Source organism: Pararge aegeria, chromosome 21 (assembly GCF_905163445.1).
Source record: "Pararge aegeria chromosome 21, ilParAegt1.1, whole genome shotgun sequence".
NCBI lineage: Eukaryota > Metazoa > Arthropoda > Insecta > Lepidoptera > Nymphalidae > Pararge > Pararge aegeria.
In genome coordinates, this window is record NC_053200.1 from 2,948,971 (window position 1) to 2,968,163 (window position 19,193).

At 36.5% G+C, this 19,193-nt stretch overlaps 2 protein-coding genes across 3 annotated transcripts in view; both read right to left on the minus strand.

The window, feature by feature from the left end:
* Positions 1-13,040, minus strand: part of LOC120632994 (oxysterol-binding protein-related protein 9) — a 91,639-nt gene extending 78,599 nt beyond the window's left edge. For both annotated transcript variants that reach the window (XM_039903008.1, XM_039903007.1), the window contains exon 1: positions 12,860-13,040. In XM_039903008.1, coding sequence (XP_039758942.1) covers positions 12,860-12,961 — 102 coding nt within the window. In that variant the 5' untranslated portion in view covers positions 12,962-13,040. The remainder of the gene's footprint in view (positions 1-12,859) is intronic.
* An 888-nt stretch (positions 13,041-13,928) lies between these two features.
* Positions 13,929-18,267, minus strand: LOC120633315 (putative uncharacterized protein DDB_G0271606). Its single transcript, XM_039903503.1, has 2 exons — positions 14,999-18,267; positions 13,929-14,259 (listed from the first exon to the last, which is right to left on the minus strand). The coding sequence occupies exons 1-2, from the start codon at positions 18,250-18,252 to the stop codon at positions 13,929-13,931; spliced, it is 3,585 nt and encodes a 1,194-aa protein (XP_039759437.1). The 5' UTR covers positions 18,253-18,267.
* Positions 18,268-19,193: the final 926 nt, after the last annotated feature.

Genomic DNA, 19,193 nt, shown 5'->3' on the forward strand with positions numbered 1-19,193 from the left:
GTATAAATAAAAATAAATAAATGGACACAGAGCAACACTTTGCTCAGTTTTTAGGCGATGGTTTTCCACTAACCATCAGGTGGGCTATCTGCTTGGTCCATTAATAAATAATTATATAAAAAAAACGGAAAGGCGGAAGTCAGTCAATTCTGAAAAGTAGCCTACGAGAGATTGAGTTCAATTTAGAGGATCAGAACTATTAGGATAAATGTAAGGTTTATTATTTAGTTTCCATGGTAACTAGAATAGGTAAAAAAATGTATAATGAATGAATGAATGAATGATTACACTTTTATTGTACACCAAAGAAAAAAAAGTAGTTACAGAGATATACGAGTAAATACATAATGTTTTCTATCTCACACTGTCCTATACATTTATGTGTTTGTTTCTTTATCTAGATATTATTCGGTTTCTTTGGTAACTTAAATAGGAAAAAAACAGATAAAATAGTATGTATATTTCCGTCTCATTCTTTGCCGGCTTCGTCCTACTCATTTTTGTATTTGTGTCCCTTACCTGTCGTTTTTTCCGTTGCATCCGGTTTGAAATCACGATTTCACTTTAAATTTTCACCCGGCTAAGTTTGTTGTGGGCTTCTTCTTAGACCAGGGCGCGTTTGGAACTCTCCTAGCTTAATTTTAAGTTTACGATTGTAGTTATAGCCATCACTACTCACTGCTATGTACACATTTTGTATATAATCAACGCATCAAAAGTGCCATCTATGTGCCTATTTGACAAAAGAAATATTTGACTTTGACTTTTGACTTTGATTCTAAACAAGTTTCACTTCAAAAACATCCAGTAGTTTACCTCAAATAGTAGCTTTATGGTAAAATATTACAGTATTTTTATAATACTTATAGCGTTTTTACGTCAAGAAAACCACAACTTTAAACTCTCAAGAAGCGATAACTAGTCTGTTTCATAAATTATTACTGTTATAATATATTATTTATCCAAATCAACCAATCCTCCTAAACATCAAAGGAAATATAGCGGATACCAAAGTAATCGCAATCTACCTACATAAAGGGAACCCTATATAGAAGTAGTTAACGAACCGTGCTTTAGACAGTATTGCGTGAGCCGCAACTCGCAACGAGCTGAATTCATACGGTGTAGGTGAAAAGCCACCATAAATTGGATTAAGAAACACATCGTTTGGCCTTTCGTGTACCCACGACAGATATTGTTACTTGACATAATAACCGCATATCCAAATATTGCTCGATTTTTCCCAATCTATTTTCACTTAAACACAAAATCATAGCCATATCAAAATCTATATCAATTTATTGGGTTCCGTAACCAAAGGGTAAAATGGCAACCTAAGGCTCCGTTGTCTGTCCGTCCGACTGCCTGTCCGTCTGTCAGCAGGCTGTATAAATTTTCACAGATGAAGTATTCCTGTTGCCGCTATAACAACAAGTGCCGACAGCCGATTTTGATTGTGGTGGGAGGCATTGGGCGTAGCTAGTTACCACGCTGCCGACAAAGACGTGCCGTTAAGCGATTTAGTGTTCCGGTGCGATGTCGTGTCTAAACCGACTACCATAATCCCTAGCAGGTTAGCCCGCTTACATCTCAGACTGCATCATCACTTACCACCAAGTGAGATTGCAGTCAAGGTAGAATAAAAAAATAAAAAATCAGTATACAGTTGTCACTAACCTTCCTCTTCCCGCGGGTGTTGTATGAGGCGACTAAGGGAATAAAACTTAACGGAGAACGGGCAGCAGCGTCTTCTGCGCTACTACTACCATCTAATACCCAACGTGGTTATTGGCAAACCCACCCGATGGGAGAGGCATTTAGTCCAGCGGCACAGCCTAACTGCCGTCAATTCGTCATTCGTCACTAATAAACTGATGACGACATCTGTCATGTGTCGTATGTACGCTCGTGACTTGATAACGCCGATTAGCGTAGAAAGCATAAGCTTTGTTAATCAATCGTTACTTGTAGGTCAAGAGCCGGCCGTGTTATAGCGGCTATCCATTTTTCATAAGCTCAAAGCGGTAGAGGTTTAAGAATGTCTTAGCTATTCTCAATTGGGGATTAAAGCTCATAATTTAATAATTTCAAATATGCTTACCTATTATAATATTTGTTTTTTTTTACCATAAAGCAAAGTCAGTGCGATGCCTCATTGCCTATTACGATTTAGCATTAGCATATCTATACTTTAGAAATGTCAAGTGTGAATGTTTGCAGTGACGAATTGGTTGGGAAGACAGATAAAAAAAATAGTTTATTTGGTAAGAAGCGTGGGATTAATATATCGCTGAAGAGTAGTAATTCTACCCGTCTAGATTCTACAAAGAAAAAGCGGGCAAGAAACTCAGTTGCTCTGTTCCAACATAAACCATTTGACATTCATTCTTCTATTTTACAGGAGAGGTGAAAGTGGAGCCGGTTGCTTTTTACCTTTTTTAAATATTCATTGAATATACTTAACAGAATATACGTAACAGATCACATTTTCTATTTCAAAATCAAACACGGGCTTGGTGTTTCCAGGTAGGGAGTTAAAACATAACTAGAACCGACATTGGTTGAGTCAGTTTAGGAAATAGTTATTTTCTAAACTTACTTATCGACTAAGTTATATACGGAACGTTTCTAGTTTAAATTTCGTTGGTTTAAGTATGATAAATATACTAGTCACTGATTTAGCTTTACCGAAGAACCTAAAAATTGATTATTCAGGATATTAATGAGTCAGCGCTGCAAAAGTGGAGTAAAAAGAGCTAAATACTACTCTGCTGAACTCATATAAGTGGGAGGTTTCGGGTTCAATACTCGGCAGCCGGCAGTTACCACGGTACAAACCAAACGTGCCGCCAAGCGATTCAGCGTTCCAGTACGTTGCCGCGTAGAAACCGATTGGTATTTGGTTTGTTTTTGGACTGCGTAAATTTGACCACATTTCGGAGTACCGGGTTAGACTTAAATGGCTGCCGATCAGATTGCGTCGTGAACTTCATCTCCTCTCATTCTTGTACTCTATCCTAAATAATCCAGTTACACCCTCGTACCTTAGATACCGTTTTCGCTTCTGCCTCACATACTGACCTCCGATCTCGGCACGATAACCGCCTGGTACTCCCATTTTGCGAAACCAAGTTCTTCAGTAACTCTTCCACTTTTAAGGCTGTTGTTCTTTGGAATAATTTGTTTGCTGACATCCGTAAAAGTCAATCCCTTCCCATATTTAAATGTCGTCTTAAAGACTACTATCTGTCTTTGAGTGAAGTAATTTGAACAAATATCGTAATTAATGTGTTTTTTTTGTATTTTTCTTTTTTCATTATTTAATTATGTATGTATTTATATATATATTTATTATATATGTATTTATATATTTATTAATATTATATGTATGTCTATTTATTGCCGAATATATATGTATATTATATGTAGTATAATTGCACTATCCCGCTCTCTTGCAGCTTTTCCTTCTGTCAGAGGTTGCCTGTAAGAGATTGCTTGCAGCAATAAGGCCGCCTTTGCATGCCTACAATTCTTGTTGTTGTTTATTCTATATTTTATGTATATTCTGATGTTTGTGTGCAATAAAGTATTTCTTCTTCTTCTTCTTCTTCTAACCTGTTTGGCGGTATGGAACACAAACAGGTTAGCCTGTTATTGTTATTATTTGTGAATAAATTCATAAATAATGTTGTATAATAACAATATTAAATACCAACAATAACACTAATCTTAAGAGAAATTTATAATTATGGTAGTAGAATAAATAGCAATTGTAGCCGTTCCCTCGTCAACACAAGATCACGCGATGTACCTACTAAAGTGATCTTCAAACAAACGTTGTAACGCTTAAAATCCAAACATAATCTTACTGCTACATCTTGGACTATGATATCCAAAGCTTCGTAATACCGGGATATTGGATTATGTAATGCCAGTTACAGCTTATCTTCCATAGTTTATTATAAAAGCTTGCGTAACTGGACTATTATTATATAATATTTACGTAAAGGGAAAATTCATTGTTTATTATTTATTTTTGAGTCATAAGTAAGTTTTCTGAAATGATAACTGCTTCTTTGGTGTATTGGTTTTGGCCACGGCTGTATGGCGCAGAGGGCAGCGACCCTGCTTTCTCAGTCCAAGGCCGTGGGTTCGATTCCCACAACTGGAAAATATTTGTGTGATGAACATGAATGTCGCTCAGTGTCTCGGTGTTTATCTGTATTTACGTATATTATTAATTAAAATATTCATCAGTCATCTTAGTACCCACAACACAAGCTACGCTTACTTTGGGACTAGATGGCAATGTGTGTATAGCTGTGGTATATTTATTTATTGATTGGTTTGTATATATGGAAATTTAAAGTCGGGAAAACAATTTTCAATATGGTTGTTTTCTGTGACGAAACTCGCAGAGAGAATATTCCTCAGGGGTCGTAACCCCTTCCCGGTCACGTAAACATGTTTCACGTAGAACTTCGTGTACTTTTGAAATTTGAATTTTGCATGTCCTGCAAACTGTTGCTCTGTTTCCTACTTATCATTTTACCTTATTACCAAGTGTCATTTATAGAACCTTATAAATTGGACCTAAATACCCCTGCCCTTGGGTGATATGTGATGGAATACTTACATTATTATTAGGCGAATGTTTAAATATTCGTTAAAAGATGAATAAACTTTTATTGTACACCACAGAAAAAAAAACCGCATCTAATGCATACGCTCGGTATGTTAGAAGATAACTATATTAATATAAGATGTACAAGAATGATGATACATCTAAATGTACGTTATATATATTTATGTACTTTTACCGTTATGTGAGTTTTCGCGTTATTTTATAGAACATTTTTCTGGTGTGAGAATTGCCCTCGTTTTGTTCTGTCAAAACCAAATGAAAACATAAATACAATATATTTTTGTTTTCCACAGTAGCAATGTAGCAATCAACTGTTCTGTTTTGGACAGCTACCTGAATTGAAACGGTCAACAATATAATGGAGAAGATACACTAACATTTTGTTATCATTACATTTAAAGCAAGTAATTATTTCAAGACATCTTTTGGTCCAAAATCCCTCAGTGCCTGAAGACCAGTCTTCGAACAGTGCGTGTTGCCAGTGATGACTTACGGATCCGAAACGTGGTCGCTTATTATGGGTCTCATAAGAAGGCTCAGAATCACTCAGCGGGCGATGGAGAGAGCAATGTTGGGAGTATCTCTACGAGATCAAATCAGGAATGAGGATATCCGTAGAAGAACCGGAGCTACCGACATAGCTCAGCGAGTCGCAAAGCTGAAGTGAAAATGGGCAGGGCACATAGCTCGGTGAACCGATGGACGTTGTGGTTCCAAGGTGCTGGAATGGCGACCCCGCACAGGTAAACGCAGCGTTGGTCGGCCCCCAACAAGGTGGGCAGACGACATCGAACGAGTCGGTGGGAGCTGCTGGAGGCAAGCGGCTCAGGACCTTGGATTTCCCTACAAAAGGCCTATGTCCAGCAGTGGACTTAATTCGGTTGCAGTGATGATGATGAAGTAATTATTGTGTTTGTACACTTATTTTTACAAAACTTCCCTATTATCTACGACTATAGGGATTGTGGTTAGAGATTTTAGGGATTGTGGTAAGAGATGATACTGCCTAAGATGATAAATATAATGGAGAAGACACACTAACATTTGGTTATCATTATATTGAAAGCTAGTAATTAGTGTGTTTGTACACTTATTTTTAACAAAACTTCCATGGGATTGAGGGATTATCTACGACCTCCCTGGCGAAGGGGGGCACTTAAGAATAGGGTTTGCCGTAAAACCATACTTTTTTTAATTCCACTTCAAGTTAGCCCTTGGATGTAATCTCACCTTGTGGTAAGAGATGCTACAGCTTAAGATGATAACAGGCTAACTTTTTAGTGGCACTTATAACTACCAATCGCTTAACACCAGGTTGCTCTTCTAATAATTTAAAATGACATTGTGAGATGGTGATAACAAAAAAAAAACACCCGGCTAAGTTTGTTGTGGGCTTCTTCTTAGACCAGGACGCGTTTGGAACCCTCGTAGCTTTAGTTTTAAGTTTACGAATGTGGTTACCGCCATCATCTTACTACCGTGTAATTCTTATGTACCTACGCATCAAAAGTGCCACCTATGGGCCTACTTGAATAAAGATATTTTTGACTTTGACTTTGACTTACTCGACATCGTACCGGAACGCTAAATCGGCTTGGAGGCACGTCTTTGTCGGTATATCACATGAGAAGTAATTTGGTTTTTGTAAACCTTTCTAATAATATAACATAAGTAGCTGTTGCCCGCGACTTAGCCCGCGTTTGAATAGAAAATCTCCAATTATTTGAAAATAAATTATAGCCTATGTTATAAGCTTAGCTTTCTTTTCGCGAAGAAATGGTTAAAATCGGTCAAGTACTATCGGAGCCTTTTCGGCAAAAACGAACAAATAAATCTTACCTCTTTACAATAATATAAAATAAAATAAAAAAAAAATGCAAAAAAGGAATCCGTCTGAGAGAGGCTGTAACAGTCCACCTCTAAAGGCCTCTCTCAGACGGATTTCTTTTCATTAAGATTATAAGACCATTAAAATCTCATTTCAACCCCAACGAGATGAAATTAACCTGAGATTAAACAGAACGTAAGATATCTTTATTAAGCAAAATAGTACCTACGTAGGTGTAAACTTTTTAATTGCAGTATATCTTTGGAGCGGGTCGTAAAATGCTAATAGCTTTTGACGTCTATTAGACTTTAACGAGGAAACGTGGGTGACGACATTACAAGCTGGGTGAACGTAATCGAAAATGATTAAGTATTTACGGTATTGCTTTTAACGAGGGCATTAAAAAAGTGATTCGTCCAAATATAGGACAAATAGGTAAACGAAATTTTTTGGCACTTAATCAAAAGTTCCTACTATTTTCTACTCTTACAATTTAACTATTGTGGTGGCATACGACCAGTGGCGGTACTACCATACAAGCCGAAAAGCCGGGCTTGCGTTACAATAAATATCTCTTTTAAATTTTTCTCGACTATAGTAAATATTGTTAAAAATGAGCTCAATTTGTGTGCAAATTGTTTCTGTGGCGAAATCAAAAAATAATTGGCGAACAACAGGTAAATTTTTGCATATTTTTTTTCTAATGAAAATAATGGTTGGAACGCGGCTGGTTACGACATAAATTACCAGGCATCATAAGAATTAAAGAGAGCAGAACTCAAAGAAACACTTGGGATTACTATGATTACTTTTTATTTTTGGCAAACATTGCATAGAAACTTCTTTATCATAATTCGCGTGCTGACCCTAACCGTAGTGTTTTTCAAAGATTTGTTGATATGGTTTGTCATTTAGCACAACAAGAATGGTGACTTAGAGATCATGACGAGTTAAATTTGTCCTTAAGGTAACTGGGCTTGCTCAAATTCAAAACCCTAGGAACGCCACTGCATACGACCTCAATACTTCTTATTCTAAGAGACCCCTACCCTGTTGTGAGCTGATAAAGGGTTGTTAATGATGATATGTGAAAACGTTTTTGAAACACGTAGACGTTCCAGGGACGTTGCAATTTCAAATTCTGCTTGATGAGGAAGTACTATTTTTTTTCTCATTCTGATACTGAGTACTGTGCCATTCCGAGCGATTTTGAGACCTCGATCCCGTTCCACGTTATATCTATCCTAGTCGCCTCGACCAAAAAGTTACGCTGCCAAGTTATTTTTTAGGACAACCAAAGCCTTACGGAATCCAGCCCATACATTGTATCTCTGTTATATCTGTGCCTCTAGCGGAACACCTAAGGAACTTCGCTTTGTTTTTTTTATGTAGTAATAATTGAAACTTTGTACACATATTCTTGGAAGTGTTAGAAGTAATATAGGATACTTTTTATCCCGACATTAAGCTCGGTTCCTTTGGGAGAGGGGATGAGTGTTTGACGATTTCACACCATAACTCCCGACAAATTATAACCGATTTAAATAATTATTTTTGTACTATAGAGGTTATAATATGTGTTTAATTTTGCCCAAACTGTGTTTGGAGATAGAGGACAGAACTCCTCAGCGGACAGCAGCAAACCCCTCATTTAAGGCTAAGCGATACTACATACTTTAATTTTTTTATACCTACAACTAAATTTAATGCCACATTAAAAATTTAAAAGCAGACGAAGTCGCGGGCAACAGCTAGTAGTAAATAAATATAGTATATAGATAGTTAACCCGTGCATAGGTAAGTAGACGCGTAGTAAGTCCGGGTTTTGATCACCGGCAGGCGCAATTTGGGAATTTATAATTGAAATTTTTTCTCTGGGACGCAGGGTGATTACATATGTTACGACAGGCGTAAATCTTGCAAGCTTTGCTGTTAAACGACACTTTTGCATTTTTTTGTATGCACAACTTTCGTAATTTAAATTATTTCGTATTTACACGTTGTATTTGCTTTACTACCCCTACTGGCTAGCCTGCAACAAGCTTAGAATTTATTAGTTTTTATTTCACTTCAAGTTAGCCCTTTACTGCGATTTCATCGGGTGGTAAGTGATGATGCAAACTTAAATAGTAGCGGACCAACCTGTTAGGTAGTGACTGCATAATTACTGCACCAGGTGAAATTGCATAGGTACAAGGGCTAACTTGTAGTGGAATTAAAAAAAACATGAGGTATAGATTACATTACAAGTCTATACAATTTTATTTAGACGCTCGGTTCAAAGATCAATACTTACACTTTGTCCCGCCGTCAATTACCGCCCTTGCCTCTCACTCGAAGCAAATTGATGAGTGCTGGAGCTACATGAGCAAACACTCATTAATTTGTGTCCCCCACATTATGAGTGTAATTAATTACAGCAGGCCGTTGGACGAGTGTCGTTAATTACAGTCCGTTGTGCTGCCTCTGTTTACTTAGTTGAAACTTTGCAAACATAGAATATCTTTGCATAGAAATCGAACGCTTCGGTTATGCTACATGGATTTACGTGGGTAACTGGATCATCACCATCATCATCGTATCAGGCACACGGTCTCGCACAATGAGAAGGGGTAGAGGCCGTCGTCCAACATGCTGGCCCAGTGCGGATTGGTGGACTCAACACACCTTTGAGAACATTATGAAGAACGAACGAACGATGTTTTCCTTCACCGCTTTAAAGTTTTAATTGCTTAAAACGCACATAACTTATGTAATTGAGTATTATGTAAGTTTATAACAGCATAAATATATATCATAAATTTCTATTATAGTATATATATATAAATAAATATCGGTATTTTTGTAGTTAATATGTAAATGTAGAATGTATGTTCATCTAAGTTTTTTTTTGTAACATACTTTATGCACCATCCACTTTCCAGTTTTTTATCGGCTTCGCACGCTCAGGTTGCCTTTAAAAGATCACTTTTAGTGATAAGGCCGCCTTTACACATGAGCACTAAGTACTATTACTGTTTTCCTTGTATTTTTCCTATTGTGTTGTGTTGCAATAAAGTTTTTCTATTCTATTCTATAACTTGAAAAAGAGAGGTGAGTAACCTAAGCTTTCTCATTCTGAGAGGAACCTGTACCGGCTTGATAATAATGATGATATTTTTTTTCTAGGTGGCATAACCTCATTCTCTCCTATGATAAATAACGCGGTGCACGTCATCATGTACAGTTACTACCTCATGTCTTCGGAGGGAAGCCCTAAAGTGAAAGCAGTTCTTATTAAATATAAAAAGTGGATGACCATTATGCAGATGGTAAGTACAGCTACAGTTCAGTACCCAGTACGGTTTAATGTAATACAAGTCTTTTTGGAAATGGAATACTAGGACCCCATCAATTAACAGAAGCTCTTAATGTAGTTTAGATAAATGATTATAATTTTCTAATAGCATACGTTATTTCAGTTGTAATAGAAAAATTGTAACATTTACACAATACTAGTCCCGGCGAACTCACACAAAAAATTTCATCAAAATCGGTCCAGCCGTCTAGAAGGAGTTCAGTTACATACACACGCACATAAGAAATCTTTATATATAAAGATATATTAGCTTGACATATTAGCTAGTGACCCAGCTACAACTATATTACCAATATTAAGCATCCTATATTGATTGTTAGTAGCACAGCGTAGCTGCTGTATCAATTAAACCGATTGCAGTTTGGTATTTAATTTGATCAGCTGGCAATTCCAAATTTCTAAATGCCAAAAATTATGTCTATATATTTTGAATCTTGCTTAGAGTTACTGTAGATTAGATAGATTCACTGCTGCTGCCGCTGGGTAGAAGTGAATTATTGCTTTAATATCTAGCAACATCAATCTTTACTGTAGCCATTTGACCTTAAAAATAAACACAGCTTACAATAAAGTTGGCAAAGCATTTTTTAAGGCAACTTTGTACAGTTCAAAATCTGTTTTTTGCTTTCTTCGTCCACATTTATTAATTTGATTTGGTGGGCAGGAAGGACAAACAAACAAACTCATAATAATAGTGAGAATTTGTTCAAAGTATTGGAACAAAAGTTTTTGATATTTATAAATATGTAATATTCCTATAATGAAGTGTATCCATGTATAACCACATTTTAATTTTATTCAAGCACTTTAAAATAATTTCTTTTTGATCGAGTCTATTTTTTTAGTTTCAGTTTTATTACATTAACAATCCTTTCATTACTTTGAATTCATTATATTTATTTTTTAAATAAAGAGTTATAATAAAATATATATTATTTTATTTGTGATAATTTATTTGGGTTCTCAATATATCGATAATTTATTTTTAAAACATGTTTTACCGCAAGTACTTAATGTAGAGATTGTTTTAATTAGTTAGAAAAAGTAAAGAAATTGTTTGTTTAGATGTGAGATAAAACAGTCTATTTATATCTATACTTCTCTTGAAAAATAAAATTGAGAAAAATCCTATTATAATATTAAGGATTATTTAAACGATAAAAAAGCTTGGGTGTGAATTGCTCTGGCTTCATAGCTTAATTTAAATTTACTGGAGGATGGTGATAACAAAAAAAAAAAATTTACCCGGCTAAGTTTGGTGTGGGCTCTTCTTAGACCAGGGCGCGTTTGGAACCCTCATAGCCTTAGATTTAAGTTGGCGAACGAAGTTATCACCATCCCGTTACAATTATGTAAACAAATATGTATGAACGCTTCATAAGTGCCTGTGATAGGCCTACATGAATAAAGAAATTTTGAATTTGAATTCTTGCATCCTGTGATGCTGCACTTAGGTTTTTTTAGAAATTATCCACAAAACATTTGTTGAGCCAGAATGAAGCATGCCCAAAATCTATGCAGTGGTTAAGCCAAACATAAGTGACAAAGTGTGATACTTTCACATTTATCACATTATTAGTATCAGATACGGAGTAAATGAATCTAAATATTTTCTATTACAGATACAATTCACTCTAATGTTAATATACAGTGCTCAAGTGTTCCTGCCAAGCTGTCCTGCACCTCTCGGCATCACATTTTTGTACTTTCCCAATGTCATATTTGTTTACTACATGTTTTATAAGTTCTTCAGGCAAAATTACATTGATTATAAGAAGAAGCAGCAAAACTTAGACCAGAATGGAACAAAACAGAAATACAAAGATTAAATTGTTTCGTTGGTTTATTAATATTTATTTATTTATTTATATTCTTATTCTAACACTATCATTACAGAATACTTAAACCTAATGCGATAGTGTAGCTTTTTTTTATTTTTTACATAATCTTAACATTATAATATTTAATTACCTATTCGGGTAACAAATAACCCACATTGCGATCCTCGTGAATTCACTCAGAGCGCAACAATACAAATCACATTGCTCTGATATGACATTGAGGATGCGGAGGTCATTGGTGCCTCTTTTAATAAATTTGTCCGCCCAATCGGTACTTCCAGCAGTGTCGGCCATCGCCTCCGCCTCACATACCCCTCGGGGACACACAACCTTACTTGCATTAGCATGTGCGGATTGTGTGTCCTACCTTGCATTACCTCTACAATATAAGCCACAAGTGTAAATTCCCTCCGTGCTCTCAGCTCTTTGTAACCCACCATGCCTAGTACAAATAATGTTGGATACATAAGGGGATAGAAGGGGTATACGCCATACATTCTTAAATATAAGTCAATATGTCATAATATATATGCATATACATGCAAGAACATAAATTTAGAGCATTTTCTATGAAACTTTGTAATCAATAAACACCTTTACACCATTTTTTAGATTTTTTAAACTATTTACTTGACTAGAGATATCTGATCTCTACAACCCCGAAAATAGTGCTTATAGAGCAGCCTAAGGAATAAGAAAGCACATTATGTAGTAGAACCATAAATCATAAGTAAATAATAAATTAAAAGAAAAAACTTAAAGGGACCCACACAATAGAAGCGTAACAACTTATGTTCAGCTGTTACCATATTTCGCTTAAGAGGGTTGTAGCTATAGCCTAGTCTATAAAAGCAGTATCTAGCGCAAAATGTTTTTTTTTAAATCTGTAAAGTAACTTTGGGTTGTATGTGATTTTAAAAAATATTTATATATAAAAAAATTAAAATTAAGGTTAACAACTGTTAATTTATAATCAAACTTCTGTTTATGTAGGACTTTAGGTAAACTGCTAAAAGTAAACAAGAAATCAAAGTGTAACCTCAAAGATATCTCTGTTGCTATTTTTTCGGTCAGCAAAAAACAATGTTTGGTGCAATCGCCTTATCAATATAGTACAAATAAAAATTGTGTTCAAAAGTTAATATCAAAACAAATAGAAAGAAGCAAAAATTTTAAACGTCACTTACAGTATAATAGGACAGCAAGCCAGCGTTTTCGTCCAGCACGAACCAGCGGTACTGCCACCCTTTCATAACATTTGTCCATTTACTCAACGATCCCTCCATCATGATAACAAAAAACTCAAAAATAACTTATAAACACATCAAAAAATAAAGACAGAAAAATTTACACTGCAGTAGAAACGTTCTGCCATAAATAATCCATACGTCTGACGTTTAAATTCTGTGTTACCACTGGTCAGAATTTGCATATTTGCCAGTGCTACTATTATAAATATTCAAATTGCTGATATATTTTGTATCAAAATCGCTTATATTTTTAAAATATACTTTATAAAAATCTAATCTTAGATTGAACATTATAATTTGCACCAATCTGGGTCTTCTTGGAGTCTGCCCGAACTACTTTTTAAGTTTACCTCGTACTTCCCTAGATGGCGTTCTTTTAAAATGGAAAATACATATTTTCGGACAAATTCTGTACGACTTGAAAGGCCCCTTAAGGAAATGGAACGAAAAAAATATCACTTAAAGAGCTGTTAAATAGTCCTTATCAAGGTGGATCTTAGTTACTTATGAGTAGTAGCAGTTTATTAACAAAAGCTTTTGAAGTGGCATGAAATTAATTGTTCTTGACTCAATTTTGTTTCATAATTTCAGTTTTAGTAATAATTTTTTAGGCTGACGACTTCCCCGCATAGGGACACGTCAATATTATTGCCAATATTGCCTTGGTACGGGGCGTCTTCAAGTATTGTTAAAAAGTATGTTGTCAATAATATTGACAATGCGGCAGATAGTATTTTTTTGCCAACATTTGTTACGCTTCTTCTTCTGTTCCTGGGCCTGTCTCCGTACTTGGGTGGCCTGAACGGTCCGATTTTTTACGCTGTGCCATAATTTAAATAAAAACACAAATGATGTATATAAAATTCTTTATATTTTACAACCCAATCATCTCTTACCTACATCATAATTATTAACAACTAAATATACAACATCAAGTCCTTTTTAATTTAGTAATACTAAAACTAAACTATTTACAATTTTAAGTTGCCGAAGGCGATTGTTTCCATCAATGTCTCCTAAAGGTCCGGCCACGTTTCGTTTTACTGTATCCTGATGATATCAACACACCCTTATTGTCTTTATCTAACTTAACTCCGGATAAATCTACAAATAATGGCACATTATCTGATCCCTCTGCAATGGCGTCATCTTTTTCTTTATTAAAGTTTTCGGGCGTGCCTTCCCCTTGAATGGCCAATTCTTCAATATCTTTGCTTAAAGAATTATTTTCTGCTGCTTCAACGAATGCATTTGAGAGATCACCACTGAGCTTGTTAACGTTGCCTGTTGCGATGTCGTACATGAAGATTTCCCTGTCTTCTGGGGTTCCGTCATTTCTGTAAAATTAAAGCATAGCGTTGTAATAAACTCATGGAAGATATAATTAAACCTCCGACACAAAGAGAGGGATTTCATTAATTTAACCTGTAGGTCTGTCTGTCTGTCTGTAGTTATGTACTGAGGCTGGCAACCGAGGGGGTTTTAGTGGGTAGAAATCCCACATAACCCAAATTCTCCCACAGAGAATTGGGTATCTTTTGAGAAGATTTCCCCCCCCGTTAACAAAAAAAAAAAAAGGTCCGTCTGTTCGTTCGTGTTATCATAGCTCCAAAACGAATGTACCGACTTTAACGCTGGTTTCTTCTGTTGGAAAGCCCACCAGATCGAAATACTTCATACATGCGATTCATGACCCCCAAGGCGTTTAAGTTCATTTCCTACGTGACATTAGATCCTCTCTATCATTCAAAGCTTTGAAAGTTTGAGTACTATAATTATTTCGGTGGTATTTCCAAGACATGGTTACCGTGAGTTTATGCTGCAGCGTCAGGTCGGGTTATCCTTCCGACTACAGTAGATAAAAAACGTTTACTTATTTGAATGACCCGATGGTATTTTTCTGTTTGAGGATTTATTGATTATAGTCATTACAATTTTACACATCACAATGGTGTTTAACTCAATAGGAAGAAAGAAATCGGATTTCATTTTTTTTATGGAAATAGTATGTACTATGAAATTAAAAAACAATATAAACGCATAATATGACTGAACTTATTACTTAGATTAACTTACCCGGTTACTAGAAGAATAACGGACTGTTCATCAGACGCAGTTCGTTTTTCCGTCTCTAGCCAAGTCTCAAAATTGTCTTTTGTTGGTTTCTTCAAAAGTTTATTTAGGCTTTCTCCAGCAACAAATTTTATTCCTCTTAAACTATCAGTTGTTGAACGTTCCGCTCTAGAGTGCTCGCTATCCAAACTTTCCGTTTGAACCGGAGCTAAGACCACAACAGATGTTATTTTTCTACCTTTCAATACGTCAGGTAAGGGAAATTGATTGCCGCTGACTTTTAGAGGTAAGTACCTGTTATATTTTTTGTCATTCAACGCCACTGGATCCACTTGGGTAGCATCTTCTTTTACATAGTCACTAGCTATTTTCTGACCTTCCGCGGTTTTTGGGTCAAAACGTACAACTTTCATTTCTACGGCTTGATTTTGAGGAGGTGCTACAATGCTTGGCAAATTCTCCGATGCAGCAATTTCTTGGTCGTCTTCATCAATATTTTCATCTATTCTAGATTCTATTCTATCTCCGCTTGGTTTGACAACAATAGGTCTATGCTCGCTCGCAGCTATTTGTTGACCACCTCCAGCGCTGAAAAAGTTTGCCAATTGATCCGGTGGCAGTGATTCGAGAGGAGTCTCACCTACTTTATCATAGTCAAGCACACTTATGTCAGCGTTGTCTAGAATACCAGAAGAGAGCAATTGTTGCCGTAAATCATCTGGAACTTCATCGGGTAACTCAATTGTAGGTCTCTTCTTTTGTTCATTCTGGGAATCAGAGCTGACAGAGTTTACTGTGGAAGATACATATTTTTGAGTCGTAGGTTTAATTTCTACACTCCTAGAAGTTGATTGGTAATATTCAGTAGGTGCCGTACTTGTTACATAGGCAGGTTGCAATCTGGATCTTTCTTGCACATACTGACTATTTGCTGCAGCTTGTTGTAATTGCTGTTGATTATATTGATTTAATCTTTGTTCATATTCATCTTGTTGTCGCTGTTGTTGTTGCTGTTGCTGATGTTGTTGCTGTTGTTGCTGCTGCTGGTGTTGCTGCTGTTGTTGCTGCAGCTGTTGTTGCTGCTGCTGCTGTTGATGATCATGTTGTTGTTGCTGCTGCTGATGTTTTTGTTGCTGCTGTTGCTGCTGCTCTTGCTGTTGTTTCTGTTGCTGCTGTTGATGATGTTGAGCAAACTGCAGTTGATGTTGCAAGCGCTGGATTTCTTCTTGTTGTTTTCTTACATTTTGGGCTAATTGTTGTCTAACTTGCTCTTGCTCCGCATCTACATATTGCGGTTGGGATTGTTGTTCAACAAGACTAACTGTTGGTGTCGGTTGGCTTATAATGTTCAAGCCACTATTAAAATTGGGTTGGTCATTTGGTCCATTTACCGTTATATGTTGTTCATATCGTGGTATGGACGCAACTAATTCTCCACCATTAGGTACGAATTGTTGAACATTTTGTTGGTGTTCTAGATTAGATATTTCTTGGGTGGCAGTCTGAGGTCTTTCCGATGGGCTTTGTGGTCTTCCAGTGGATATGCTTTGTTGATGGAAGTTTTGAGGTTGGTTAGAATTGGGTGACGGTTGGAAACTAAATAAGGGGGTCGATGACGGTTGTGGGAGGAACTGGTTATGAGAAATTGGAGATGGCGTAGACGAAGGAGATGTAAGATATATGTTTTGTGGGTGACTATCCTGAGAAGCGAGTTGAATTGAAGGTCTTAGTTGTGACTGTATCTGAGGGCCCTGGTGGAAAGTAACATGTTGTTGAGATGGATGGGGAAGGGGCTGGCGTTGAAAAGGAGGGCGATTATCCTCAATATGGGGTGGAGAGGGTTTCAAATTAAAAAATGGAGATCTGGTTGGGGTTACTGTAAATGCAGGTTTTTGTTTATTGTTATCAAAGACTAGTGGTGGTCTTTGCTGAGGTAATTGTTGATTAAAAGGAATTATATGTTGAGGTCGGCTCTGATGTTCGGAGAAATGACCTGGAGCTGGACTTGGGTTAGGTTTAGGAGTAAGATTAAAGTTCTGAACTTGTCTGTTAGGTAACAATTGCTGCTTTGGAGGATTTACTTGATCTGTTGTTATTGTGTGATAATTTTCTTGCAAGTATTTTGCTTCATCGAAAAATTGCTGTTGTGGTCTTTGTGGTCCTGGATGGAAGCTAACTCTTGGCGGACCACTAAAATGTGGTCTTGGTCCGAAGGATGGTGGATTGTTTTGGCGAGAGTGAAATGCTGGAGGATTATTTGGCCTGGGGAATGTTGAGAAAATAGGCCCTACCGGACCAGGAATTGTTGGATTAACATTTGCGAATTGTTGACTAGGACTGGGAGAAACGTTTGAAAATGAAGGTCTTAGGGATATAGCAGGACCAAAAGGTTGACGGGGAGCTTGAACTCTAAAAGGTGCAACTGATGGCCCTTGTCTTGGTAGTTGGGGTTCATGATTTAGTTGTGGCTGTTGTTGGAATTGTATACGACTTTGTGCCTGTTGTCCAGGTTGATACACTTGATGACTAGACTGACTGAAGTGTTTAGTTTCATGATCATATTGTGTTTTAGGTGATGCTGATCTGCCTGTTGGCACTTCAGTTGGTTGTGAATTTGGTAAAGCAATTGCTGGTCTAGGAGCCGTTTCTTCCCTATCTTCGCCTTGATGATGCTCCTCTCGTCTATAACCGTAATGATGATCACCATTTCCAAATGTTATTCTAACATTGCTGTTACTGTGATATACTTCTGACTCTGGTTTAATAATAGCTCTCAACGTGGTTGATTCCGAAGGGATATAATGAGGTTGTGGAGTCACAGTAATATAATCTTCATGGTGTTCATCTTCTTCATTAGATGGTGGGGTGATAGCTGGAATAGGTTTTTCATAAATAACTTTGTCTTTAGAATGGGGATCTTTGCTGTATTTCACATAGAAAACATGAACTGGTTCCTTTTTCTTTTTATGTACAGGTGCTGCTGGTGGTGCGGGTAAGGATTCGTTTGATTCTTTAATAATAATTTCGATTATCGGTTCAGGAGCTTCGATGTAGTGAGGGTGTGATTCTCCACTATAAAGTGGAGCCGTTGGCAGTGCTCCGTAAGGAGGTCCAAAAGAACTTTCAGGTCCTTCATCGTGAATATTGAGTATTTTAGGTTGGGCATAAATTTCGTTTTGGTTTACGGCTTCTACTAGGTTATCATGAGTAGGATCGTATAGCGGATCTTTCTGAGAGTATTGCACTACAGGTTCCATTTGCACTGCATAGGGTGGTAGTTTCGCTCCTCTTGGAGCAGCATTTGAGATTCTCCGATTGCTACTAATGGAGCGAAAATGGGCAACTCTTGAATGTGGAAGTACGAGCGAGTATTGGAGATTCTGGGGTGTCCTTATATTGTCTAATTGTCGTTTCGGCTTCGTTTTCGTTGTTGAGTTCTTGGCGTACGTTGTGCTGAGCACAGCAAATGCTGTGACCTGAAACAAGAAAAAGGTATATTGTAGTTTTTGTTCTGTAGCGCTATGCTGGCGTCCTTAAGTAGAGTTCTGTGACATATTTGGGTAGGTTTTAATTTAATTACTGAAAGTTTGTAATTTGGAAGAAAGGTTGATTTGTCGTTTACTTTAACTTAAGGTTTTTTACATACTGCTTCGTAATTTGTCTACCTTTATATCTCTATTTTTGCTTCATTTATAATTTTTGACGGCCCATTGGCGCAGTTTGCAGCGATCCTGCTTTCTGAGTCAAAGGCCGTGGGTTCGATTCCCACTACTGGAAAATGTTTGTGTGATGAACATGAAAGTTTTTCAGTGTCTGGGTGTTTATCTGTATATTATAAGTATTTAATGTATATTATTTATAAAAATATTCATCAGTCATCGTAGTACCCATAACACAAGCTATGCTTACTTTGGGGCTAGATGGCGATATGTGTGTATTGTCGTAGTATATTTTGAACTTAAACTTAATTTATCAAGTGTAATAGCTACCAATTATAAACAAAACCGAATAGGCTTATAACTTGCACCAAAACAGAAAGGGGATTCAAAAGAAACTCGTTTGTCTGCATTCTAATAAAAATAAAAGTGTGCCTTCATGTATGCCTACGTGATGGTATTTTAAATATTTTTAAAGGTACTCGCTGCTCAATTCAGAGAACAATATTTATATTTTGATAAATTTTTAGGTAATCTGTTTA

What these genes read in the sequence shown, in the direction of transcription:
- LOC120633315 (XM_039903503.1), bottom strand. Translation starts at nt 18,252, where the DNA reads ATGGAACCTGTAGTGCAATACTCTCAGAAAGATCCGCTATACGATCCT. An exon ending in GTTATTCTTCTAGTAACCGG is followed by an intron (nt 14,260 to 14,998) that starts GTAAGTTAATCT and finishes TTAATTTTACAG; the next exon opens with AAATGACGGAACCCCAGAAG.